The sequence below is a fragment of the Sphaerodactylus townsendi genome, linkage group LG08 (assembly GCF_021028975.2).
Source record: "Sphaerodactylus townsendi isolate TG3544 linkage group LG08, MPM_Stown_v2.3, whole genome shotgun sequence".
Taxonomy (NCBI): Eukaryota; Metazoa; Chordata; class Lepidosauria; order Squamata; family Sphaerodactylidae; genus Sphaerodactylus; species Sphaerodactylus townsendi.
Window position 1 is genome coordinate 38,677,622 of NC_059432.1, and position 26,586 is coordinate 38,704,207.

At 43.1% G+C, this 26,586-nt stretch overlaps 1 protein-coding gene and 1 non-coding gene across 2 annotated transcripts in view; both read left to right on the top strand.

Moving 5' to 3' along the window:
* The first annotated feature begins 2,244 nt into the window (after positions 1 to 2,244).
* Positions 2,245 to 26,586, top strand: part of CFAP46 (cilia and flagella associated protein 46) — a 117,961-nt gene continuing 93,619 nt past the window's right edge. Inside the window, 13 exon segments of the mRNA XM_048507074.1 lie at positions 2,245 to 2,361; positions 4,819 to 4,943; positions 5,032 to 5,163; positions 9,498 to 9,562; positions 10,654 to 10,818; positions 14,158 to 14,281; positions 18,764 to 18,858; positions 20,249 to 20,350; positions 20,679 to 20,778; positions 21,701 to 21,799; positions 22,163 to 22,353; positions 23,517 to 23,745; positions 24,817 to 24,937. Of these exon segments, the coding sequence (XP_048363031.1) occupies positions 2,313 to 2,361; positions 4,819 to 4,943; positions 5,032 to 5,163; positions 9,498 to 9,562; positions 10,654 to 10,818; positions 14,158 to 14,281; positions 18,764 to 18,858; positions 20,249 to 20,350; positions 20,679 to 20,778; positions 21,701 to 21,799; positions 22,163 to 22,353; positions 23,517 to 23,745; positions 24,817 to 24,937 (1,597 nt within the window). The 5' untranslated portion in view covers positions 2,245 to 2,312.
* On the top strand, positions 13,500 to 13,616 carry LOC125438659. Its single transcript, XR_007245367.1, has one exon. It is a non-coding gene; the product is annotated as a U5 spliceosomal RNA (small nuclear RNA).

A 26,586-nucleotide genomic window follows, 5' to 3' on the forward strand; every position in this document is an offset into this window, starting at 1 on the left:
CCAGGTTTTGAGTGGCTGGGGATCGGGGGATCTGGCAGTTTTCAGAAAGTTTTAGAGTGCAACCTGACAGGTTTAGAGAGGGACTAGGCTGGGGGTATGTGGGTAGGGTTACCAGCTCTGGGTTGGGAAATAACTGGAGACGGGGGGGGGGGTCGTCTAGGGAGGGTTTGGAGAGGGAAGGGACTTCAGCAGGGTATAATTCCATACAGTCCACCATCCAAAGCATCCCTTTCTCCAGGGGAACTGATCTCTGTAGTCTGGAGATCAGTTGTAAAATATGTGGTTTAGCAACCCTGCTTTTACTGTTCCTAAGAACACTGGCTGGACAAAAGATTCTATGGTTACATGGATGTCATCAGATCCCACATTTGTCTCATTGTGATGGGAAACGACAGACCTAGGCTAGGGCATAAATGTTCGCAGCTGTCTTTAGTAATCTCAGTAGTTCAGTACCTTCCATCTGGACAGCAGCGTGACCCGCATATTAATCATAAACAGGCAAATTAGGCAATGGATAGCCACTTCCCCTGTGTGCTTTCTAAATAAGTTATTCTTTCATTGAGCATGAAGAGGAGGAAGGACAAACTTTCTAATTTGCAAGGCGAGGTTCAAGGGAGCACGTATGAATTCCTGCAGCAGCCAACACGATAGCCGCTGGAGAGAAAACATTTCGTTCGGCGAGGAATTGTGTCCTTAGCAGGGCCCCATACTGCAGGGGGCGGGGCGAGCAACACCTGCGAGCGTGGAGCTGATGCTGCGTTGCTAGGAGACCGAGAGACGCGGAAGTTAGGCATCCAGCACGTTTCGGTGATAGTGGAGCGGGATAACAAAGGGATCGCCAAATTGGGGTGGGAATGGCTGTCAAGGGCTAGGAGGGACGTGGGGCAAGGTAAATAGGAATAAGATATAAATAATACATGAAATGGAAGGTCTGATTTTTCTGCCCTGTTCTGCTTCAAGTTATCTTTTGCTCGTTCTTCAGACCTGCTGCTAAAAAGTCATGGAGCAAATGGGAACCACACAGAGTGTACTTACTGTTTCCCATATGTTCCTTATCAGACATCTATTTTTGCATGGTCTTTGGCAGGCAAGAAGAATGGGGCTTGGTCATGGCATGATGTGGTTTTTATAGGTAGACTATGAATTACTTCGTAGAGTTCTTTTGTGTGTTGGTGGGAGGCGATGTAATTCTATGGATGTTTAATGATCAATATTTTTGAAACAAAGGTGATTTAAAATAGTTTTGACTAAACAACTTTTCCATCAGGGAAAAAAATATAAAATGTGTAAAATAAAATGATGTCGCAGTTGGTGCTTTTGGGAGAGTGGGGGACAAACTTTTAGACCATTTCTAAGGGTGGGTTTTTTGGTTGGTGGGAGTTAGTAGAGTGTTCAAAGGAACTATTCCTCTAAATCCAAGTTTGGTGTTCTGATAATGTTTCAGGGAGATTGATTCACCAGGGTATAATTCAGTGATGTTTTCCACAAGGGAAAAATAGATATATTTATTTGTCTCAGTACTTTGAGACATAGTGTACATCAGGGGTACATAACCTTTTCAAGCCTTCATGCATCTTGGAATTTTGATGCAGCAGGGTGGGCACAGCCCCAAAGTGGCTGCTACAGTTTACCTTCAGGAGCACATTGAAGATCCTTGTGCTGTGGTGGCAGCAGCTGCCAAAGCAACTTTTAAAAAATCAAATCTGCTATGACCAATCAGAATCCTTACTGGGGAAAAGACACCTCCCCCCGCCCCCACTCACCCAATTAGCAGGCAGCAAGAAAAATGTCCCATTGGGAACCCCTGGTAGATATGCTTAAGTCTTGTGATGGGAGTCTTGTGCACCATTTTCCCCTGTACCAATCACATTAATTTTTGTTGTTTTAAAAAGAAACAAATTACAGTATATGTCATTAGAGGGTTGGCCTGAGATTTCTGCATTACTGTTTGTTAACTTGAGTTTTTTGTGAATTGTGCTGATTTCACTGATTCATATAATATAATAATCTGTCACCAGTTTACAGCATTCCATTTGCTCAGAAGCAGTTCTATGGATTTAGTAGGGTGTGTTCTCAAATCAACATCCATCAGGATTGCAACCTTCATTGTATTTTCCTGTTTTAATCTATTTTTTCAAAAAGTTTTAAACAGTTGTGATTGAATACCGAAGTATTGTGAAATAGGAAAGTGAAATATAAATGTTTTAAAAATCTTCCTCAATCAGTTTTTTTTAAAAAATAGCTTTTTTAGGGAATTGCATTGATTGCTTCCTTGTCAGCAGTTTCAGCAAAAATGATTCAGTGAAGAAGCCATGGAGTTGCTGATCAGGCAGAAGCTGTCTGATGCTGAGAATCACCAAGGTACATAATTATAAATTTATTTCTTGGTCTTGTGGGTATAATGCTGGCTGGTGTCTTTAGCCTATAAATACAAAAGGACCAGATACTTTTCCTTAACAACTTACATGTGAAATGAATTGTTCTATTATCAGGATTCTCTCTGTTTAAATAAGAAATGCATGTATACCCACACATCATTGGTTAAAAGTCTTACAGTGCCATCCTAAGCAGAGTGCTCCCATCTAAGTCAGAAAAAATCAATAGATAGAAGCTTAGAGGGTTATAATTCTAGTTCAGATGAAATTGCTGTTTTTAGACTCTCATTTAGCTTCACTTAAATGCATTGTTCTGAATAGAATACTCATTTCAGTGTGAGCTTCAGAGTATCCACATGAGTGACAAAGCCAGAGGCGTTCCTCCCATTGGGCAAAGTGGGCAGTTGCCCAGGGTGTCCCCTTGTGGCGGGCGCCAAAAATGCGGGGTCGTTTGTGGGATTCTGTTGTATTTTCAGTGTTTTTTCTGTCTTTGGCCTGCAGGGGGCACAGTTTTTAGGTTAGCAGCAGCAACATTTCAGGGATATTTCAGGAGACTGTCCTGGTGATATCACCCAGGTTTGGTGAGGTTTGGTTTAGGGAGTCCAAAGTTATGGACTCCCAAAGGGAGTGCCCATCCTCCATTGTTTCCAATGGGAGTTAATAGGAGATAGGGGCTACACTTTTGAGGGTTCATAACTTTGGACCCCCTGAACCAAACTTCACCAAACCTGGGTGGTATCATCAGGAGAGTCTCCTAAAGATACCCTGAAAGTTTGGTGCTGCTAGCTTAACAATTTCCCCCCTGACAGCAGGAACCCTCCAAATTTCCCCAGATTTTCCTTTCAAATCCACCCCCTTCAGCATGGATTTAAAAGAAGAATCTGAGGTCCCCAGTTTAAACATTGGAAGTGATTCTGTTTCTGGGTGGGGGAGAATCCATCCCCAAACAGCATCACTTGCAATGTTGTTTTAACTGGGGACTCAAGATTGTCCCTTTATGGTGAATTTAAAAGGAGAATCTGGGCTCCCTAGTTTAAACAGCATTGAAAGTGATGCTGTTTGGGGGTGGATTCCAGCATCACTTGTTTAAACTAGGAAGCCCAGATTTGCCTTTTAAATCCACCTTAAATGGAGAATCTGGGGTCCCCAGTTTAAATAACATTGGAAGTGATGCTGTTTCCCCCAATTGAGGGGGGACTGGATACAAAACCATAAAATGTTTTCATAGCAGTAATAAAACATTCTGAAAGTATTTTGAAAATGTTTTCAAAAAAATATTTCTGCTGTGTGGCATGGCCCATTGCTGTGTTCCGATTTGTGAGTTAAGGCATGTTCTATAATGTGATGGCGACTTTGAAATGACCTGATGGGAAAAAATCATTGTTTGGTCACGGTAGGGGAGGGTGGCCGCCCATGGGGGGGGGGGCATCAAACTCAGGTTTTGACCAGGGCTCCAGTTTGCCTAGGTATGCCACTGGACAAAGCTGGTTTTAAGCATGTTTAACCAGCTGGTATCGGGTACATCTGTCCTAGAGGCAGCCAGAAGGTCAGTGGACAAGCTTCGACTTCCTAGAATTGTTCCTAAATTATGGTGGGCTGATTGTTTCTCAGGAAGCATTGAAGAGTGAAAAGGGATGCTTTATGCTTTATACATACCATGCATGTGGTATGGAAAATAATAATTACTGTACAGAAAGTTGACCCTAATCACTCTTCCCTTGGCAGCATATCTTATATTGAATCATCTAGTCTAGGTCTGTGTGACTAGCACTGGCTCTTTCAAGTGAACACTTCTCAGCCTTGATATGTCAAATCCTTTTCAGAGGAGGCATCAGGGATGGAACCTCGGATGTTTCACATGTGTTTTATGTGGTGATGTTAAACTGAGGCTCTTCCTCTATATTCAAGGCTTGTGATGAATTGTCTGGGCAACTGCTTTGTCACATACATGATTTGAAATTATGTTTCCTCTCAAAGTATGCATGTATGCCTTTTGAACTGACACTGAACTCTGGCCTGGGGCCAATTTACACCACAACTGAGGTAGTTTTCAATCTGAGATTATGATTGAAAACTGCCTCAGTTGTGGTATAAATTGGCCCCAGGCCAGAGTTCAGTATTAGTTCAAAAGGAGTCTGCCTGGCATGTCCTGGAGTAGAACCCTGAAGCTCAAGTGAATGAAAAGTAGTGGTTTTAATTCTGGTTTTAGGAGGCAGAAAACAAACAAAAAAATGAAAACATCCTCGATAAAAGAGATGGAGACACTCAAATTCGTGCTGCTCACTGCCCAATGGATGCCAGAATCAGATTATTTACACAATAGTTACGTCAAAATTAGTCTTTTCTCATAATTAATATGGGTTGAAGCAAAATATTATTTCACCTAAATTAATATGGTCTGAAGCAAAATATTATTTCAGCTAATTTAAACATTCTTTTTCAGACATAGAAGCTTTACAAGAATCTTATGAGTTGATTAAATCTGCTGATGAAGGAAAATCCGTCCTTGATTCCTCAGAGAGTTTCTGCTCTGACTTGTATGTTTTGTGTGCAGAACAAGCACTTCAGGTAACAAGATGCTTGTTCAGTTGGTGAATAACATTTTTGCTGGATTCTGGTTCATCCTAATTAAACACTACAATATGTTTACATCTAGATGGGATTTCTGGAAATGAGCAGTCAATGTCTACAAATGTTTTTTAAAGGAAGACCCCCGGTTAACCAGTTTTTGGGTAGAGCATACTTGTGTCAGAGCCAGTTATATACCCCGGTGACTACTGATAACTTGGTGAGCACATTCTGAGAATTTTGGTATTGTTAGCTTTACAGGGCTTTTTTGATTGTTATGAATGGATGATAAACTTTAAGGCAAGGTTGCATGTTACACTATAAACATAGTATCCCAAAATTTTTATTTGTTACAAAGTACTATTGCAGGGGCAGTGGGATTGGAAAGAAGAAGAGTTGGCATTTATACCTCCTTTTCTCTCCTTTAAGGATACCCAAAAGGGCTTACGAACTCCTTTCCTTTCCTCTCCCCACAACAGACACCTTGTGATGTTGGTGGGGCTGAGAGAGATCTGAAGAACTGTGACTAGCCTAAGGTCACTGAACAGGAATGTAGGCGTGCGGAAACACATCTCTGGTTCACTAGATAAGACTCAGCTGCTCATGTGGAGGAGCGGGGAATCAAATCTTGTTTTACAGATCAAAGTCCACCTGCTCCTAACCACTATACCATGCTAGCTGTTTAATGCTTCCCCTACCTACTGATTCTCCCAGAATGGCTTCTATCAAGTTCCCTCCTGCCTTACTTTATGTATTATGAGACTAAAAATAAGACTGTCTGCATTAGAAATGGCCAGAAGTGAAGAAGATGCAGGGCAAAGTATAGATCCTTGCAAGATGATTTTCTTATACCAAATTGACCCCCACCCCCATCCCAGCAACCTTTCTTTGTGTGGTGTTGTTTGGAAAACATATGTTCACCAAGCAGTTTTTATTTATTTATTTATTTATTTATTTATTTATTTATTTATTTATTTATTGTTTCGATTTATAAACCGCCCCATCCCCTGGGGGCTCTGGGCGGTGCACAACATTCACATATACAATTAATTAAATCGATAACAACAATATAATACTAAAATCCATTAAAAGCTACTTAAAAACAGCGGTTAATATCATAATAGGTGCCCTATTATGACCAATTCAATTACGATCACCCCAGTAAAAAGAAAGGGAGAGGTCAGGTTCCTCTCTGGGAGGATAATAAGGTGGTAAAGTGCATCAGATGGTATGTGCAAAAAAGCAGGGGAGGAAGGAGAGGGGGAGGGGAAGGGGGCGCCACTCAGCGACTGGACACTCCAAAGGCCCGGTGGAACAACTCGGTCTTACAGGCCCTGCGGAACTCACCAAGGTCCCGCAGGGCCCGGACAGCTGGAGGGAGAGTGTTCCACCAGGCTGGGGCCAGGGCCGTAAAGGTCCTGGCCCGTGTGGAGGCCAGCCGCATCATAGAGGGGCCAGGAACCACCAGCAAATTGGCCTCTGCTGATCGCAGAGGCCGAGTAGGGGCATATGGGGTAATGCGGTCTCTCAGATACGAGGGTCCCAGGCCGCGTAAGGCCTTAAAGGTTAAAACCCACACCTTGAAGATGATTCGGAATTCCACTGGGAGCCAATGCAGCTGGCGCAGCACAGGTTGGATATGATCACAGAAGGCGCCCCCTGTGAGCAGACGCGCCGCTGCATGTTGGACCAGTTTCAGTTTCCGAATCAGGTGCAAGGGAAGGCCCGCGTAGAGCGAGTTACAATAGTCAAGCCTGGAGGTGACCGTTGCATGTATCACAGTGGCCAGGTCTGCCTGAGAGAGGAAGGGGGCCAGCCGCCGGGCCTGCCGAAGATGGAAAAATGCAGTCCGGGTTACAAGGGCCACCTGGGTCTCCATTGAAAGAGACGAATCCAGGTGGACCCCCAGACTGCGGACAGAGGGGGCCGGCGCCAAAATGGTCCCCTACCACTCTGGTGGCTGGAAATCCCCCACCTCCCCCCTGCGACCCAGCCAAAGGATCCCTGTCTTCAATGGATTCAGTTTCAGCCTGCTCTGCTGTAACCAACCAGAGACCGCCTCCAAACAATGCTGTAGAGCTGCAGGGGCTGTGACAGCTCCCCCCTCCATCAACAGAATGAGCTGAGTGTCATCAGCGTACTGGTGACAAATCAGCCCAAAGTCTGCATCAGCTGAGCAAGTGGTCGATATAGATGTTAAATAATAGCGGACAGCAGCGCCCCTGAGGCACCCCACATTGAAGTGGGCACCTCCGGGAGGCTTGGTCCCCGCACCACACTTGCTGGCAACTGTCCCGGAGAAACGAGGCAATCCATTGAAGGACAGTGCCTCGTATCCCAGAAACGGCCAGGCGGTGGGCCAAAAGGTCGCGGATCGCATCATATCAAACGCCGCGTAAGATCTAACAAACCAGCAGCCGATCCGCCTTTGGTCAAGCTGCATAATGAACGTGATTCAGGACGGGCGACGAACCGCCTCCGCCCCGCGCTCCAGCACGGAAACCGGACTGGAAGGGGTCAAAGGCCGATGTGTCATCCAGGAAGCCCTGAAGCTGCTCCAACACCACTCTCTCAATTACCTTCCCCAGAAACGAAAGATTTGAGATGGGACGGTAATTGGCCAGATCCCCTTGATCTAACGATAGTCTTTTCAAGAGTGGGCGGACCACTGCCTCTTTCAACCCATCCGGAAAAATTCCTTGCTCAAGGGAGCTATTGATGATATTCAACAGATGGGGTCGTAGCTCCGCCCGGCAGGTTTTAATAAGCCAGGAGGGGCACGGATCCAGAGGGCAGGTAGTAGGTCTAACAGCAGCCAGGGCCCTGTCAACAGCGGCCTCGGAGAGCAGGGAGAACTGGGCCAAACAAGGGCCGGAAGACGGCAAGGGAGCCTCCAGTTCACTCATTGTAGTCAAAGTGGAGGGAAGATCCTGGCGGAGCGATGAGATTTTGTCTGCAAAGAAGCTCATAAATGCCTCACAGCTAATAGCCAATTGATGATTTACAGAACCTTCCGATAAGGAGGTCAGGGACCACTATACCGAACAATTGTGCTGGGCGTGAGCTAGCAGATGCCAGAGAGGAGGAGAAGAAAGTTCTCTTCGCCTTCCTTCGCCGCCATCTCATAGGCTTTCATAAGCGCCCTATAAGATGTTCGCGCAGCTCGGCCACGAGATTTCCTCCACACTCGCCAAGCCGCCTGAGTGCCCGCTTTCATGTGGCGGAGCTCCTCCGTGATACCATGGAGCCCACCAATAATGGGATGCAGAGGGCTGGGGCAACAACCTCGATGGCATCAGAAAGCCGGGAATACCAGTCATCCACCTGCTCATCGAAAGTGTGCCGGTAGGGCAGGATCCCACAGAGCATTCAGGAAACCAAGTGGATCCATAAGTCTCCGCGGGCATGGCATAAATCAGCCCGTCAGCCTAGACGGGAGTGTTGTGGCAAGTCCACCTGAACCCTCAGGGCGTAATGGTCGGACCATGGCACTCTATCGACAGAGGATACGACTATGTCAATCCCCAGCCCAAAGACCAAATCTAGCCTGTGACCGCTTCATGGGTGGGGCCAGAACTTACTAAGGAGAGGCCCAGTGTCGCCATGGATGACACTAGGTCCATGGCTACTGCACATGAGGCAGTGTCGACATGGACATTGAAGTCGCCCAAGACGATAAGTCTAGGGTACCGCAGTGCCCAGTCTGCCACCGCCTCCAGCAGCCGCGGCAGGCTGTCTCCCGGTGCGCTAGGCGACCGGTACACCAGGAGGACAGCCAACCTCTCCAAGGCCAACCACTCAAAACCGACACATTCCATGCCAGAGATCTCCGGGACTGGGGCAGCCCTGAAGGGGATAGAATCACGGATGAACATTGCCACCCCCCCCCCCCCGCCCCGGTTCGCGGACTGGTGGAGGCATGCGAAACCTGGGGGCGCGACCTCGCCCAAGGCGACGGTCTCACCTTCGCGCACCCAGGTCTCGGTGACACAGGCCAGGTCCATCTGCTGGACTCCGAGAAAATCTCGGAATATAGCGGTTTTATTATTAATGGACCTGGCATTTATCAACACCAGGGACGAAGTGGAGTATTCCTGAACCCTGCCATCCTCGTTCTTCGAGATAGGTCGGAGGTCAGAAGGCGAGCGAGCATTCCCATATCTCGTCCGCCTTCTATAATCTGGCCACCGCCTACCACTATATTTACCCCGCCCCAGTTCCACCAAGAGGTTAGGCCTCTTTAATAATTATGACTTTTAATGTCTTTTTTTTCAAATTTGGAAAAATGTTGCTTAAAGTGACAGAACTTTTTACCTGATAGAACTTTTTAGTGATAGAACACTTTTGATCCCGTCCATAGATAGATCTGTGCATGATGTATTCGCATAATGTGGACAGACAAGTACCTTCCCTTCAAAAGGCTAGGGGAGCTTTTCAAGGCAGGCTATTCTATGCGTTTGTTGGAAGTCCAGTATCTGTAATAAGTTGACTGTGAGCAGTTGTAATAAAAGCTTTTCCTGATTCTTAAGTAAAAATGTTTTTATACTGTTTTAGGAACAATTTGAAAAATTTGTTATGAACCTGGTGAAAGCGATAGACTTTGCATTAGGTGAAACAAGGTGAGGCTCTGATAACTTTTGATCATTCTTTTGAACAAAATCCGCCTGACCCCAGGCCGCAGTATCACTGGGGAAAAAAATCTTGAGCTTGATTAGACAAATAAAAATGTGTCACATTATGAATATACATGGTCTTTTGATAAGAATGTCCATGTATTCAGCTACAGTTGACGTCAGTTTTATTTTACACAAAGTTACGTACTGACCCGGATAACCTGGACTAGCCCAATCTTGGCAGATCTCAGAAACTAAGCAGGATCAGCCTTGGTTAATACTTGGATGGGAGACCACCCTGGACGTCCCGGGTAAACTCTTCTAGGGTCTCCACGAGTCAGCTGTGACTTGATGGTTGTTTTCACCGCGACCAGATGTGTTACTTGGTAGCAGCAAAAGTACTTATTTGTCTAACTATGATCTAACCTCCAAAACTCACCATTATATATTTATTAGTTTTTGACTGCTACTTAGGTATTTGTTTTTTTATTTACAACGAGTTGTGCATGCCTAAAGAATACAAACAAACAGCAAGTGATAGTTCCCCTTGTTTGCAAATAGGAAAATAATCAGGGGAAAATGTTGCACATTGTTTAGCTTGTGGGTAGGGTGTGTATAGTTCTGCAAGACAGGGAAACTACAAGTTTCATCCTAGGCAGAGCACCACCTTTTAATTAAAGTCAGTGGACTTAGAAGGCTGTAACTCTGCTTAGGATGACGTGGTTAGTAGACCACCAATGGCCAGCCATTTTGGAAAGTTGAGCCCTAAGTGTGAGAGAATGCCACTGTAGTGTATGTGCAGCCTTCTGTCTCTTGGCATGGTTTTGCTTGTTTTCAGTGAGAGCAAGCAATGATGCAGTGTAGGGAGTGCTGATCGGACATCAGGCCTGTCTTTTTCCATAGCCAGATTATTCCTTTCTAGGTAGGTCATAAGCTACCTTGCCTGTACAACTTCTGGCATCCATGCATCAGGTTGATCACAGGGAACATGCTATGTAATTCAGAGGGAAGGACTGGACGGTAAAGTCCAGAGACCATTTCCTACCTATTTCTGTTTCAGAAGATGGTAATATCTCAGTGTGTGCTCTTTTTTGCAGATACTATTTTTTGATATATAATGCCTCAGTTATTTACTGGAGGATTATAAGGCCATTTTTCAAACCTGGTTTCCGGCATTTTCTGATTCCGAGCCTGTCTCGAATTGTGTTGGCACTGCATCATGCCGATGATCAAGACAAGGACTGGACAGCAGAACTCATGATGTAAGTTGAGCTGCGCTGATTATTGACCCTCCAAAGCAACTGGTTGGCTACTCTGAGAAACAGAATTCTGGACTGGAGGGACCACTGGGCATCTGATCCAGCAGGGTATCTCTTATTTTCTTGGGCTATTGTAGGGAAGGACTGTTCTGTAGCAATCAATGACCATTTGACCAGTATGGGGCTTTGACAACTGCATACACTGGTTTTGCATATATTTTCATAAAATAATTCAACTGATAAAATAAGACAATTCGACGTGGAGGTTGCTTTTCTGCGAGCTTTATCAATATTGCAAGACACGAAGGGAATAAAGCAACTCCTGGTAAAGAATAGAATTGAAACACCTGGTTTCTGCTCTGGTTTCTCTTTGGATCATACAAAAACACCTAGGTTCTAAATGTCAGGGCTAGTAGTTAGGTTCCTATAGGCATGTGTAGGGGCTTGCATTTGCTCATTATGACTTCAGCGGGTTTTTCCCCCTTTATTTACAAATCCCTCCACATCCCAACCTGCTTGTGAATGTTAATTTACTGAATTGTTTATTTAAAATATTTCTATCCAGTCTTTTCCTTGAAGGTTCAAGGCTCGTCTGTGTTTCAGATGTGGCTTTTCATGTGCTGGGATGAGAGTGGGAATTGGGGGAAAAATAAGCTGAAATTTTTGCTGAACTCATTGTTTTGATTTTGTGGCTGTTTGGATTGCAGCTGTAGAGCTCAGAAGATGTAAATGAAGGAATTGTTAAAAAAGAAATGTGTTATTTTATCATTTGAAGTTTAGTTATTGACATGCACAGTGGTAGAACTAAACATTTTTTTAACACTGGATGTTGGTGATGTTTATTATTTTAAAGTTGCAGTCCTAAGAATACATACCTGGGAGCAAGCCCAATTGAATGAAATAGGACTTTTGAATAGATTTGTTTAGGCCTGCTTCCAAAGTCACTTTTATGCATTTTTATATCCTTTGTTGAAAGAGAACAAACTGCCTGAACTATTTTGGCTTATAAATTACTAATCCAGTTCAGCTCAGGCTAAACGACCATACTGTCTCATGACTAACTTCTTTTCCTGTGCCAATTACTGACTACTTTATCAGCGCAATGCAGAATTCCACTAGTATTCCACCAGCGCAATGCAGAATTCCACGTTGAAATTCATGGGCTTAAATTGGTATAACTTTGGATTCCACTGACAATTTGGCAGATTCCACTGACAATCTGAGTAATATTGCAGATATGCAGTATATATTTTTCAACTGCAAACTTATTTTGGACTGCTTTTCCTTTTTTCCCATATGCCAAAATCAGTATATAGCAACTTGTTCATACTTGTTACTTTTCTCCATGACACACACCTGCTGTTCACTGACAGAGATGCCAGCTTCATCCTGGATATTTCTTCTTCCACTGACCTAAACAGATCAGACATGTTGCTCTTTTGTTGGCATTCTGATTACCGATCTTTCAAGTGAAGCAACTGGAGGCCATGGAGTTGATGGGGAAAATCAAAATGATGTCAGTTGTTTGTCTGATGTTAATTGTAGCTCTTCTTAGGCTAAATACATTTCCCTGAAGGGAAAAATGAAACTAGCCAGAAGTGCCAGCCAGTCAAATGCTGGCTCACATTTACTTGGCTTAATTCCATCTGCATTGATTTGTCTATTTTTTATTAGTATTATTTTTCAGACCAGACATTCATATACTATGTTTTATGGAATTATGAAATCTTGTATTCAGATATTCTATTTTAAAAATTACTTTCTCACAAATCTATCTGATCAAGTTTCTCCCATTTCTTTTCTAGTAGTCTTTGGAAAAATAAAGCCAGTCCCAATCCTCTCTACTAATCCATTGATATCAGAATTTTTGCTTTTTTGCATCTGCAATATGCATTCCTGCTGTAATTGTCTATCATCAGAATCAATACAATTTCCCAGAAATCCGGGCAGCTCAATCCGGGGGGTGGGGGGAGTGCTGGGGGAAGCAAAGGGACTTCAGGATTCGGAGTGGGCTCATGCCAACGTGGGTGCCCACCTTGCCAGAGCAAGCGACAAATGTGCCAGTGGAGGGGGCAAAGAGGGGGCGGGGGGGAATGACTGACCCGGAAGCAGGTTTGGTTCCCCAAGCTGCACCAGCTTAAACCTGGCCATCAGCACAGCTGGGGGCAGGCTAGGGGGCAGAGCTGAGACATATTATGTTGAGATAATTTCAAGAGATTGCATCAGACAACAAAGTGAAGTATTGAGAAAATGTTCAAATGCAACAAGGCTGCCCAGCCCCCCCCCCCCACACACACACACACACTCTTTGATCAGCAGGCTCCTGACAACTCTGGGTCCAGGTTGTTTTAGAATTATCTGAAATATATATCTGAGAGTCAGAGCACAAATCTATGAAAGGACATTGATGCTTTCATTTTGTTTTCTGTTAAACATGGCAAGTGCAGAATGATTATATAAGTTGATGTGGCTGTAGCCGCACTCCTAGAAAAAAATGTATGGCTGGTTCATGTATGCATAATTGAAGCAGTAGTGCCATCTGGCAAGAACAGAACCAACTCATTTCTTAATGGGATGTAACCTGCGAGGGTTTGAACATTTGTCAGGGTGAGGTGTGAGGACCCTTCTACTGGTTTCATTATCCTCCATTCAGTTCTATTATCTTTTCTTCCTGGGCTTAAAAAATACTCTGGTTTCTCTTCAGATCGTATAAATCTTTCACCTTTTATGAAAGATTTCTGTGGAGATGAACATTTTTTATGAGCGCTTTGTGAATTTGTGAGGCTTCACTTCCTGGGCTTTATGCTACTTTTTTGCTTCCATACTTTTAAAAAATCGACAGGATCATCCATCATTCCACAAGGCAACCAGAGTTCTTAAACCCAGATTTAAAGCCAATTGAAGTGCATCCAGATAATCTATTTCTTTGAAATTAGTTTGGAATTAGTTCTACCTATTTGAACACTTTGCCCCAAGGGGATCTTTACATCAGCTGACCATTGTTAAGTTGCTACTTAGTTTTTTAGAATGTTTACTAGCATCCAGATCCACGGGTGTTTATTTCACAGTAAGTCCCATCAGAACCAGCAGAATTTGCTTCTATATGATGTCTCTTCCTTTGAAAACCCTCCAGGGTCACCATAAGTCAGCTGAGACTTGATGGCCAAAAACTCTTTTTAATTGGATTACAACCGAAACTCTTTGTAATTGGCAGGAAAACTTTTGATACAAGTACTTTAATAAAACAATGTTGTGTAGTTTTTGAATGCAGCATGTAATGGTTTAATAGTGTGTGTAATTTATGACCATCTTGCAAAATGCTGTGTTTTGTTTACTTTGCAGAGAGTTGCTTGAATGTTTCCTGGATGCTTCCAGATTAGAAGATGCCATAAGTTTTTTGCCTACCGCAGAAGAATTTATTAAACAAAATGTTCCAGAGAAATATAAAACAATACTTTCACTAATGGTAACTTTTGAATAGTTTAGAAAAAGAACTTAGGAATTAAATCTTCACCCTCATGTTGAAAACATTGTACATTGCAGTCCTAAGAAGAGTGACACCCTTCTAAGTCCATTGGCTTCATGTCAGGCTCCCCGTTCAGACAATAACTCACTTGATGGGTTCAAGGATTTTATTGAAGACATGAGAGTAACAGGGAAAGACAGTTCTAGCAAGAAGGCGCCAAAGCTGTTGATAATATGTTGCAGCTATTCCCCACCGCCCCATGTGAACCAAAGCAATAGAAAAAGTCCAGGCTGAGAGCTTGCTTCAACCACAGAGCTCCAAGGACACCAACCAGATAAGCACCTGCAAAGCAAAAAGCAAAGCAAAGCTCTTCCACACAGCTTCCCTCCCCCCCTTAGCAATGGCATCCTGACATTTCACCAGACTTAGAAGGGCCTCACTCTGCTCAGGGTTGCAGTGTTAGAAAGTTACAGATAAGGGACTTGATTGGACCATTGAAATGCCATGGCTTGGATCCTGACTGCCTGGGATCTTCCCTCTAGAGCTCTGTCCAACCACTAGACATTTACTACTGGCCCAAAGGACTCATGTACACACAGCTCTGCTGGATGGGTGGCTGTAGTGGGGAGGGGAAAGACAATAAATTCTCCCTTTCTCTCTCTTGCTGGAGTAAAGCTCCCCTTCCCGGAAGGAGTCCCAAGCACAGGGTGATTCCTCACAGCAAATGTATAATGGGTTGAAGTCATTATAAAATAACCTGTTTTCCTTTTTCCTGTTCACATGAGTGTCATGCAGGCAGCGATTGGAAACCATGGAAACAATCTGTGCTTTCACCCCTTCGCATGGAGACACTTCTCTTTTTTAAAATCTCTTGCAACACACGTGTCACTGGCCAGGCATACAGAAATGAACCCACAGCCATGCCGATCGTCCCACAATATGATCAGCTGCTCCTGTGTAGCTGCGCCTGCACAACTTGCACAATTTTTTAAAAAGAAAAATGGCCTCCCTGCAACAGCAGGACAATAATGAACATATTGCTGTGGCAGGCAGATTATTCCTGACTGTGGACAGCACAGTGGAAAGGAAGGAAATAAAGTACCTCCTGCCTGGCTATTTACACAGGAGCGGCTCTAACCCAGGGTTTTGCAAGAAGGATCACTGCTTTAGCGTTTTTCTAAAAACCCTGGTTGAGGGAAATAAAATGGGGCAGACTTGCCCCCCCCCCCCTCAACAGTTTGTATCGTGTCCTACACCCATTATATTTGCCGTGTGGGGAATGCACCACAGCTAAAATTAAACAAAATTAGCAGGGATGAGTTGCTGATAGTAAATGGCTAGACTCCAATCATTTTGCTTAGTTGGTTTCCATATAGGCATCTGTGCTGCATGAAGCTAATCACTCTGACTTGCAGCAGCCCTTTTCTTCATGTTCCCACTTCATCCTTTAGACTGTGTGATTTCTTTCACAGCAGCAGCAGCGATTTGGGGATTGTGAGCCCAGGGAAGCCTACCCCTTTCCCTTGCTAGAACACAACTGTTCAGACTTTGGAGAACGCTGTTAGCTTGTTCACAGTGTAAACCCCATGCTGAAGACAGCTGAAGTTAGCAGTGAACAGGGGATGGGGATTCATCCCTATCTCCTTATCTTCACTAAAACAGCTCTAAAACTATCCAAATATTAATTGAACAGCATCAACAAGAGAGTTCTGAATTTTTAATTTTAAAAAATTCAAAAATTTTAATGTTGCCTTTTTAACCTCTCAGGATTTTCAAGACAGTAAATATGAGAACATTAAAAAATTTCCACAGCTAAGAACATGTAAAAGTAAAGTCATTCAATAAAAAGAACGTATACCTACAACACCAGAACCAAAGGGGAAGGCCAGTAGTAATTATTGAAGGCATTCTAGATGAAACAAGAAAGTCTTCACTTGCTGGCAGAAGGCAGAGATAGCAGGAGAATACAAGGCAGATTAATGAAAGTCAGATGAATATGGATCAGATAAATGGGGTCACCTATTCTCTTGATCTGGAAGCCTTTTGTGCCTTTGAAAGTTGTACTGACAGAAAGCTGAATCACAAGCAGAATTGTACCTATTACAGCAATGTCCATAATAGGTACAACTGTGATGTATCCAGAATGAGAGAGCTGGAAGCCCACACCAGAGCAGCTAGATGCACACCGTTGATGCAAACAGTACGGATGACTGGCACTGAACTATGAATGGGATCTATCCTGTCCTCTACCTTTTACTGGTGGATTGCCTGGAAAGAGCCAAAAGAGACACAGTGGTTATTAATAATGATAATAGCAAGCACAACTGCAAGTTTGTTCAAGCACTCTGCACATTGTCAGAAAGCTAGCACCACTAAGGCCCCTTCTGCACATGCAGAATAATGCACTTTCAATACTTTCCCCATTTTTTGCAATGGCTTTTGCTATTCTGCATAGCTGCAAAATGCATTGAAAGTGGATTGAAAGTGCGTTATTCTGCATGTGTGGAAAAGGCCTGACATGTTCTTCCAGTTCTTGTATCTCTCCCTCCTCCCTTCTGGGAGTCCACAAAGTGAGATTCACCTGCTGGTGGACGTTCTATTGTCACTGTTGCTTTGGAGGTCTGCAGTTTCTTTTTGGACTTCCTGATGAGGCTTCGATCCTGCAGTGCAAGAAGTGTCATGCATGTTTAGCTAGCAGCAGCAATTAAATTGGAATGGTTTGGAGTGTCCTAGAAATGAATTTGTGGTCCTTGTTTTCCCCACTTAATGTGAGGTTTCTAGCACCAGAATTACGTTGCAGCAAATTTTGGTAATGTTATGGCAGCATAACTGTAATGGTGGAGAATCCTGTCTGAGATATGAGCATACTGGTCAAGGTGTTCTGGACAGACCTTGCAGCAACAGGAGTGGTTGTTCCAGGAGTTAGTGAGAGCTGCAGATATGTGCAAGGACATGGGAAAACAGTGTGCCTTCCAGAAATGGATGGTAGGAAACTGCCAATTATTTCTTAGATTAAAATAATTCGCCAACTGTCTTGATGAACAAGATAGAATTCCCACAAATGTGGTTAATTTAAAAATTGGACTGATAGCTGTAAATTGTAACATTTTGAGCCATTTTTCCTCCTGCAATACTAATTCTTAACCCCACTCAGCCTTTACCACAATGCCATTTTTCAACTCAAAGAACTGTATCAGGCAGTTTGGATTATCTGCTGTTCTGTAAAGCAATATAGAACTGTACAGCACTGTAGCATTGTACTATAGTCTGTTTTGTACATCGTTTGCTTATTCCATATTAGAAGAAGAGTTGGATTTATATCCCCCCTTTCTCTCCAATAGGAGACTCAAAGGGGCTTACAAACTCCTTTCCCTTTCCCCCTCATAACAAACATCCTGTGAGGTAGGTGGGGCTGAAAGAGCTCAGAAGAACTGTGACTAGCCCAAAGTCACCCAGCTGACATGTGTTAGAGTATTCAGGCTAATCTGAATTCCCCAGAAAAGCCTCCACAGCTCAGGTGGCAGAGAGGGGAATCAAACCCAGTTTCTTCAGATTAGAGTACACCTGCTCTTAACCACTATGCCACTGCTTCTCCTACTGTCAAATGACAGTAACCAGTACAATCTGCTAAATGCTGCTTAGTTACAAGCCCCTTGGCAAAAAGATCCCTTGAGAAAAGTAGCTTGGCTATAGTCCTAGATTTTGGATTGTCCTCAGACTGTGTATCTGGATTTAAGTATCCATAGATAGGGCCATGTTGAGAATTAGCCATATTGATAAACTTCTTCAGTGCTAGCTGATGTCAAATGCCTGCACTCAGTGTTGGGGAGGGGAAAGTAGTATGATTTTACTTTGCAAGTGGGTCCTGAAAGCATAGAAGTGGGGTCCACTTTAAAAAGTTAAGAACCCCTGATATAATCAATGCGTGTCCCTAGCACTCTTGTAGAATGTAAATATACAGTTGGGAGACAGATATAGGCAAGCAAAGAGGAATGAAATGTTTGTTAAAAATGTAAAATTTCATTTTGGGATAGACAAAAGAAGCAGATTCTTTGAATTGTTACATTTATTTTATGGCAGGGAATACATAGCAATTTGACGTAGAAGATTATTTCCTAAATGCTGATATTTGTGTCAACTGTTTAATGTTTGTGTGCCATGATCACTGTTTGGAACCTTGCCTATTCGCCACAGTGCAGGAGCCATCCTCTATATACAGAAACCTATGAAAGCGGGGGTGTTCTATTTGTGTTTGGAATTCGCTGTACTCATACGGGTGTGACTGTTGAGGATAGTTTGCCTGATGTTTAAGTTGCTCGTTTAAAGGTTCAACTGTGCATAATATACAGAAAGTCAGGGAACAGCATACAACATCAGTTGCCATGAATGAAAGACTCTAGGAAACTTTCATAAATCATCTTGCTCTCAGCTGATACATCCTTGTGCTGGAAGCAATGATGCAGCTATTGTAATTATCTGTAGGTGCGTCACAGACTGGGAGACCCTGTAGCCATAGAAGATGATATTAAAGGTTCGATCAATCTGACAATCATTTATAAAATTCTGACAATGAAAGCGTAAGTATTGTACTTGAATATCTTGTGTCTGTATCTCTGGATATGGGTTGGGATATGGAGAGCCAAGAGAAAAAACAAACAAAAAATGCCACTAGTATAGGCTACATCCAGGGAAAGACAGAATAATTGCCATGTAGCGCTGGAGCCGATTTCCTCCCCCTGCTCCACAGCTGTATGTGCATCCAGTAGTAATGTTTGGGCAGTTACATACATTTATGACTTGTATAGCTTGCTGTTCTACCCTGCTACCCTGGGGGGCAACTGTTGTACACCTCAAGATAAGCAGGTAATGACTTACTGCAATCCTGACTTAAACAAAACAGATGCACCTAGAGTGAGAATAATTCATCTTCCCTTTCCTTAGTTACATTTGGCATGTACTCATTAAAATCTTTTTTCTTGCCTGAGTTACGTTTTTTCCGCAATGGCCAGATGAGTAGTTAACAAATAGAGAACTGATCCCCAGTGTGACCTCCCCAGCCATTATGATGATGTGCTCCTGACACCTCTATGCTTCTTCAACAAAGGATCTCTTCCCCAAAGGGAAAAAAAAAACATTCCTGGTTTTCCTCAGCATAATCAGAGCAGAAAGTGCTCCTGAATAAAGAGGCATCACCTTTTTGTCTGCAGAAGGATAGTGATGGTGAACCTTTTCAAGACCGAGTGCCCAAACTGCAACCCCAAACCCACTTATTTATCACAAAGTGCCAATGTGGCAATTTAACCTGAATAACCCCCTCGAGCAGGGGCTAGCCTGCTGTAGCCTCTAGCAAGTCCCACATGTGCCACTCTGCACCTCTCTAGCTTCTCTGCCCCCTCTGCCCTCCCCCACCCCCGGGCAGCAGTCACCTGGAGCACAGGCACCAGGCCCGCCAGCCGAGTCCTCCCTGCTTGCTGAGGTGCACGCACATCAAGTCCAGCGGCCCAGGGCCAGCCTAGATGTGCGTGTGTGGGAGGCGATTTCCCCCCACTTGACGAACTCTGTGCGCATGTGCCCACAGAGAGGGCTCTGAGTGCCACCTCTGGCACCCGTGCCATAGGTTTGCCACCACTGTCCTAGGAGGATATTTGACTTGGAACCTCCCAACAAACTTGGCTGAGCACCCCCATGGCATCCATTTTGTGATTGCCATCTGTGGCAGCCATTTTGTAGTGGCACCTGTTACCTATCCTCAAAATTCCAAAAGTGTCCTCTGGCTAAGATTAGAGTCCCCTGGACTAGTGGAAGAAAAGTAGTTAACTTGTGGCTTATTTTAAATATTTTAGTTTTGAATAATATTCTGCTCATAGAATGTCTTGATGAAGGAGAAACATGGATTGTGGAGTAGATTTCACATTCAGCAATTGATATTTTTTCTTAAGTTGTTAAACTACTGTACTATAATTGCAGAGAGCTGGATGCAAATAAGATTCCAGAAGCAGCTGATGCAGAGTTGAATCATATATATGGATTTTTGAAAGATAATAGAAGGAAATTGAGTGCTAATGAAAAGTAAGTTTTGTGTGTTAATGTTCTGGGAGCTCCTTTCATTTCTATTTTTAAAACATCAATATTGGTTGTTATTTATTGCAGTCTGGCCAATAATCAGGACAGGTCACATGATCCTTTATTTAAGTATTATCCATACAAGCCCCCTGTAGAGTATGTTCATAATATGACAGGCCGAAGGTTACACAAAAAGAGTGGGGATGTGAACCAGGGTCTACTAGATCATAGCGCATAATTTCACCACACTAATTCTCAGTATAAATAAGCAATTTGCTTGTGTATAAAATTCATTGCAAGTCTATGGTAGTTGTGTCTCCTTTTATTTTTGCAGATTTTCTTTGCTGTTGGAATTGGCTCGTCTCTGTCTGAAATTAGGCAGCATAACTGTTGCATTTGCATGTCTATCTGACTTAATGAAGTTTAAGATTAAAGTGAGTGTTCTGTTCATTCTTCACTGCTGTGTTTTTTAAGTTGTCATTATAGTTTGTTTTCTTCCTTTTGTACATGAAATAACACCCCATACACCAGAGGCGTAGCTGGGCAAAGCTGCACACAGGGCGGCCTCCGCATTTTCCGCCCCCCCCCCCCGGGCCTCCACACTACACCCCACACCCCCTGCGCTACCACTTACCTAATGATGGTGTGTGGGGGTGGCTGCAGTGCAGGGACCCATGAGGGGGGTGCAGAAAACACAGAGGCTTTGGGAGGCACTGTTCCCTAGAAGCATCAACTGCAAATACTAAGGGGAATGCATCACTGAAAATATAAATATTTACTCCTAAATGAGACATTCATACTTTTAATGATGGGAACTTGTGCTTGTGGTACACAGCTGTGCACAGAGTCTAAACAGTATAAGCATCTTGAGCTGGGTTAGTGAACAGGGTATAAAAATGCTTATTATTTCAAAGTGAGTCAGATGCCCTCCACAGTGTGGTACACTATATTCAGTTCTGAGCCCTCATATCCCTGTCTTCCCATAAAGCCCTGTGTTCTGATCTCTGGCTGAAAATGGAAAAGGTGGAGTTTGGGGCAGTAGTTATCCTTGCCCTATCCCCTTAGTAGACTGGTATTTAAACACCGGTAAAAGCAGAGTAAAGGAAGGCAGCAAGATTACTCGCCCACATAACTGTTAACAGACAGTCTCCATATATATCAAATGGTCTTCGAGGTTGTGGTGATTCATGAAAATGGACACTCAATGTGCTGACCCAGCCATTTTTGATAATGTGTAAAATAAAACTTGTGAGTGCATGCAACCCCCTGTTCCTCCAATGACAAATACAGTAATGAAAACAGCTCAAGGCATCAGAATCCAATTGTAACCAAGTGTGACTCTATTTCTATTATTAGGACCAAGGAAAACAAATTGAAGTAGAATGCCTGGAATGTGACTATGAAGTTCAGAAACTTGGGGATAAAATTGCAACTTATTCCAAAAGTGTTGTTGAGGTATGTTTGCTCCTTGATTTGTCTTTATTTAATGGTTACTGCTTTGTTTAAAAAAATCTTAGCACCCTCCCCATCCTCTTTTCTGAAGCATCATGCTAAGAAAATGTTCTTCTATCCGGGGGCAGAGAGCAGGGAGGAGTATCCAAAAATAGTTTCCAGAAACTGGGAATTCTGCCTTATAGGGAGCTGTCTGTGAATATACCTACCTGAGAAAAGGCACAGCTCTTATAGGAGTATAGTTATTGCTGTTGCCTGGAGAGGTCACCTGAACTTGTTATCCTGATTACATGGTATCCTGTGGATTGGGTTCAGAGAACGTTCTTTCGATTATCAGTGTCAAATACAGGGTTTTTTTTCTTGTAGGATCAACTAAAAGTAATACAGAAACTTGATATGATTTTGAATCGAGCAATTCGTCTGAAAGACTCAAATGTTATTCAGGCAGTCTGCACTACCCAATGGAATCTCTGTTTACCGCTGCTGCAGCACAACTTGCAACAACATGTACGAAAATCGTTGCTTGCTATTGCTGAAATTCTGGAAAAGATTGACAGGTAACTTGGGGCACTATGTGCAATCTAATGTGTTGTTTTACAGGACTAGATAATTTGAGTACAAACTTGTGATACAAACAGCAGTCTTATACTGAGTCGGAGCAACGATCTATCAAGCACGCAGCTTTCTGCTTTGATTGGCAACAGCTTCCAAGTGTGCCAGGCAGAGTTGTTTCCCCAGTCTGATTGCATGAAATGCTTTGAACCTGAGGTATCACTACAGTAGGGCCTGTTTCTGATAGATTGCCTGTGCAACTTGAACAAATTTATCTGAAAATCAAATTGGATATTATGTATTATGTTATTTTCCTGGATGCTTTGCAAATCATGGAAGCATTCAGGTGTCACGATAAGCCGTAAATAAAGATTTGATAAAATAGGCACAAACTGAGTTTGTTCACTGTGCCCATGCCCACCTGTTATCTCTCCTCCCCTTCCATCCTCTTCCCCTCATGGAATTAAGGTTTCTGGTTTTCTGCAAGCCATGATGTTGGAATGAAAGCTCCTAGGACCTAGGGAAACCAGAGTTTGCTCATTCTAAACTGGAATTAACCAAAGGTTAGACATTGTGGGAGGGGACTGGGAAAGCAAACAAACTCCACTTTAGTGAGACTATACTGCCTCCCTCTTCTCTTCTCATTGCCACTTGCTGAGGCAACAGAGGAAAAAAACTGGAAAAGCGACATTGTGCCAATGGCATAAAATCACTTCTAGCAAATACCCAGAAATGAGATCATTTGACAAATCCAAGAGATGTCATGCCAGTGTAGTGATATTGCTTTGGCCTCTCCCTCTCTACTTTACCTAAGCCCCTGTGTTCAGACATCACCAGGAATTGTAGGTTGTTTGTAGGTCCCTCGAATCAGAAAACTTTGTCAGAAAAAGTGAGGAGGAGCAAAGAAAGCATAACAAACAAGCACATCCATCACAACAAATCTCCATTTGATTGCTCTTTAACATGACTCCCAAAGTGCATCCTATACTGCTAATATGCTTTGAGATACAGTTCTGGTATATGAACTCTATGACTTCTTAGTTGCCAATTCTTGTAAGGAGAAATCCTACATATGCTATACCTTGCATAAGTTAAAAAAAAAAGAAGAACTAGGTGTAGAAGTTTTTAAATTATTTTAATTGACAATGGTTATGGTTGCGTTTCCTAGCATGATGGTTCAATTACGTTGTCAAGTTCATATGGAAATTGCCCGTGTTGAAGAAAAGGAAGACAGAATTGAGGCTGCCATGGAACATTTGCAAAAAGCCATCTACCTTGATAACAGCGGACAGTACAGTGAATACCTTAAAATGGCATTCCATCGGCTTAATTTAAGCACCATTTTGTACAAGTCACCAGAACGCATGGAAGACCAAGCAAGTTTGATGATTGAACAGGTAACAGCCAGAGAATTTATTGAAGAATATCGAATTTAATAGCTTCTTACTTTATTTTGAATACAGATATTGCTTGAGTTAATAACAAATTCTTCTTCAGCTCCGAAGTGCCATATTGAATTTATATAATGGAGAGCCGCAGCCCCGGCATATTTTAGGGCAGTGATGGCGAATCTATGGCATTCCAGATGTTCATGGACTGTAATTCCCATCAGCCCCTGCCAGCATCGCTAATTGGCCATGCTGATAGGGGCTGATGGGAGTTGTAGTCCATGAACATCTGGAGTGCCATAGGTTCGCCACCACAGTTTTAGGGGATTTGATTAATGGGTATCATTTTGCAGCAGTCTCCACAATCTTGAGGAGAAACGTTTGTTAAATGTACACATCTTGGAATTCTTAGACATAACCAAGGATGTAGGTAAGAGGAAATTTCTTGGGTTCAACCCCCTCTTACATGTCCGAAGCTTCGCCCCCCCGTTTGTGGGTTTTTTGTATTTTTAAAGTGTTTTTTTTTATTTTTGGCCTGCAGGGGGCACAGTTTTTGCACCGGACTCCATTTTCCCTAGCTACACCTCTGCCCGGGGGAGAAGCCAGAAGGGACTACCTCTGCCCGGAGGAGAAGGCAGAAAGGAGCCCAGCCGGTGGGGGGGACGGGGGGCGGGGCAGGGGAGTTTGCTGTCCCTGGCCTCAGAGAGCGGCTTTTATAAGTACTGAGGCCTTGGGGAGGCGTGGCCATGCCTTTCAGGGACTGGTGGGGGCGTGGCCACACCCCTGAACCCCCCCCCATAAAAAATCTATACCTACATCCCTGGACACAACAATAATTTTGATATAAAATCTACTATCACTTGATTATGGTTGGTTTATCTGAACTTTTATGTGCTTCTTCTATACGATGTTTGGATTGTTTCCAATGAAGCTACTTGGTTAACATTTTGATCTTGTTATGAGCCACCTTTAGGATCTTGTAGGAAGGGTTTCCAACCACATATTTAATGTTATTTTTTTAAACTGTTAAATGCCACATCAACTGCCACCATATAAAAGTTTATTTTTCTATATGTGAAGGCGAAAAAAGGAACACCGAAAGATAGCGTGAGGAAAAAACGATCTTTGTTGGTGAATGCCGGCCTTGCGCTGGCTCCTGAAGCGTTTCAGATTGTCCTAGATGGTGAAAACGAAGCTAAAGGTAAAAATACTTTTTGTGACGGCAAAACTGAGGAGCTTCTTGCCATGTTTTGCTGAGCTTAAAAAATTGTTTGATTTCAGTCGTCAGCTACAGAACCTGGAGGAAAATAATATATTTGAATAAACATCCCCTATGGAAAGAGACTGTTACTTATAAATCCTTCACCATAGCATTCTGTCACTCATTGCATCTCCTTCCGGGTGGAGAACAGGTTGTCTAACTTGGTTGTCATAAATTGGATTCAGCAGAAAAGCCCATGGAAGATGCTGGGATAGCACACTTTTCCTTGCAGCTCCTTCTCCCAGCAGCTTCCTGTCCCCCCTCCCCCACATCTGGTTCTGAGGATCCTCATAAAACGAAATGTACCGCAGCATGGCTGCCTCCTCCCACCCAGGCAATCTGCTAACAGAAGGAGGGGTTAATTTCATCTCTTCCCTCCTCCTCACTGCAGCAGCATCAGACTTGGTGCAGTTTGTTTGCAAAGGTCCTTTGACACTTGAGGAGGATTTCTGGGGCAAAAGACAGAATGCCGAGGTAAGGTCAGAAGCGGCGACTCCACGGTGAGATTTTCCATTGGATGTAACCCTATAATTTTGCATGCTGCGAGTCAGCTCACATTGAGAAGGTTTGCTGTGGAGCTCAAAATGACTGTCTCTTCTTCTATGACTGAACTAAATTATTCCTTTATCCTTGTAGTACTCATAACCAGCATAAAAAGCAATAAAGGATCTAAGATTGTAAAAACATGAATAATATGAACATTATTTATTACCTTGAGCACTTTCTCTGGAGAGGCGGCATATAAAATTTCTTAAATTAATATTATCTTCACTGCCATGATCCAGTGTAGTATAGTGGGTAGAATGTTAGACATGGTTAACAGATATTCTGAGTCTTGGGTGACCCTGGGCTAATACTTTCTCTTAGCCTAACCTACTTCTTAAGTTGGTTGTGAGGGCACAGAAGGAAAAATACCATGTGCATGGAACTAAGCTCCTTGGAGGAAAGACCCCAATAACATGAGTGTAGACATCAACAGATTATGTTTCATTATCTTGGTATGAAACAGCATGAAGCTGTCCACATAACATGGCAGATTCCAGAAAGAGTTCTATTTTTCTGCTTCCAGTTGCCTCGTGTGTGTGTCATTAGAATACAACCAGTTCTAGTTCAAATTGTGGAGAGAAAGGCATTGTTTGTTTTTACTCTTCAGGTATATTAATGTCTTGAGACTGGTTCCTATAACCCTTTAGTGTTGTGTGAAAGATGTTTTCAAATGTTGTACATACATTCTTTTTAGTTCATTTCAGGGAAGAGTTTGGTCCATAATAAACAACACTTGAGAAATCAAAAGCTTTTCAGTTAATATTTAACATACTTTGTGTGTGAATTATAGATAAGCAATAGTTGCTACTAAAATGTGGATTCTTAAAACAGCAAATAATGTTGCATTAAATGTAAATTTCCACTTACCTTGCAAAACACTCATCACCTTGTGAAATAATTAGCTGCTTTTAAATTACTCAGTTACTAGCTGCTATACTGAGCCAACTGTTTGACATAGTCACTATCCTATCACGTCCTGCCTGAATTCCTTTGCTGTTGTTTTTAAAATTTCTAATACATTCAGTCTGGGTGTTCTTGAAAGC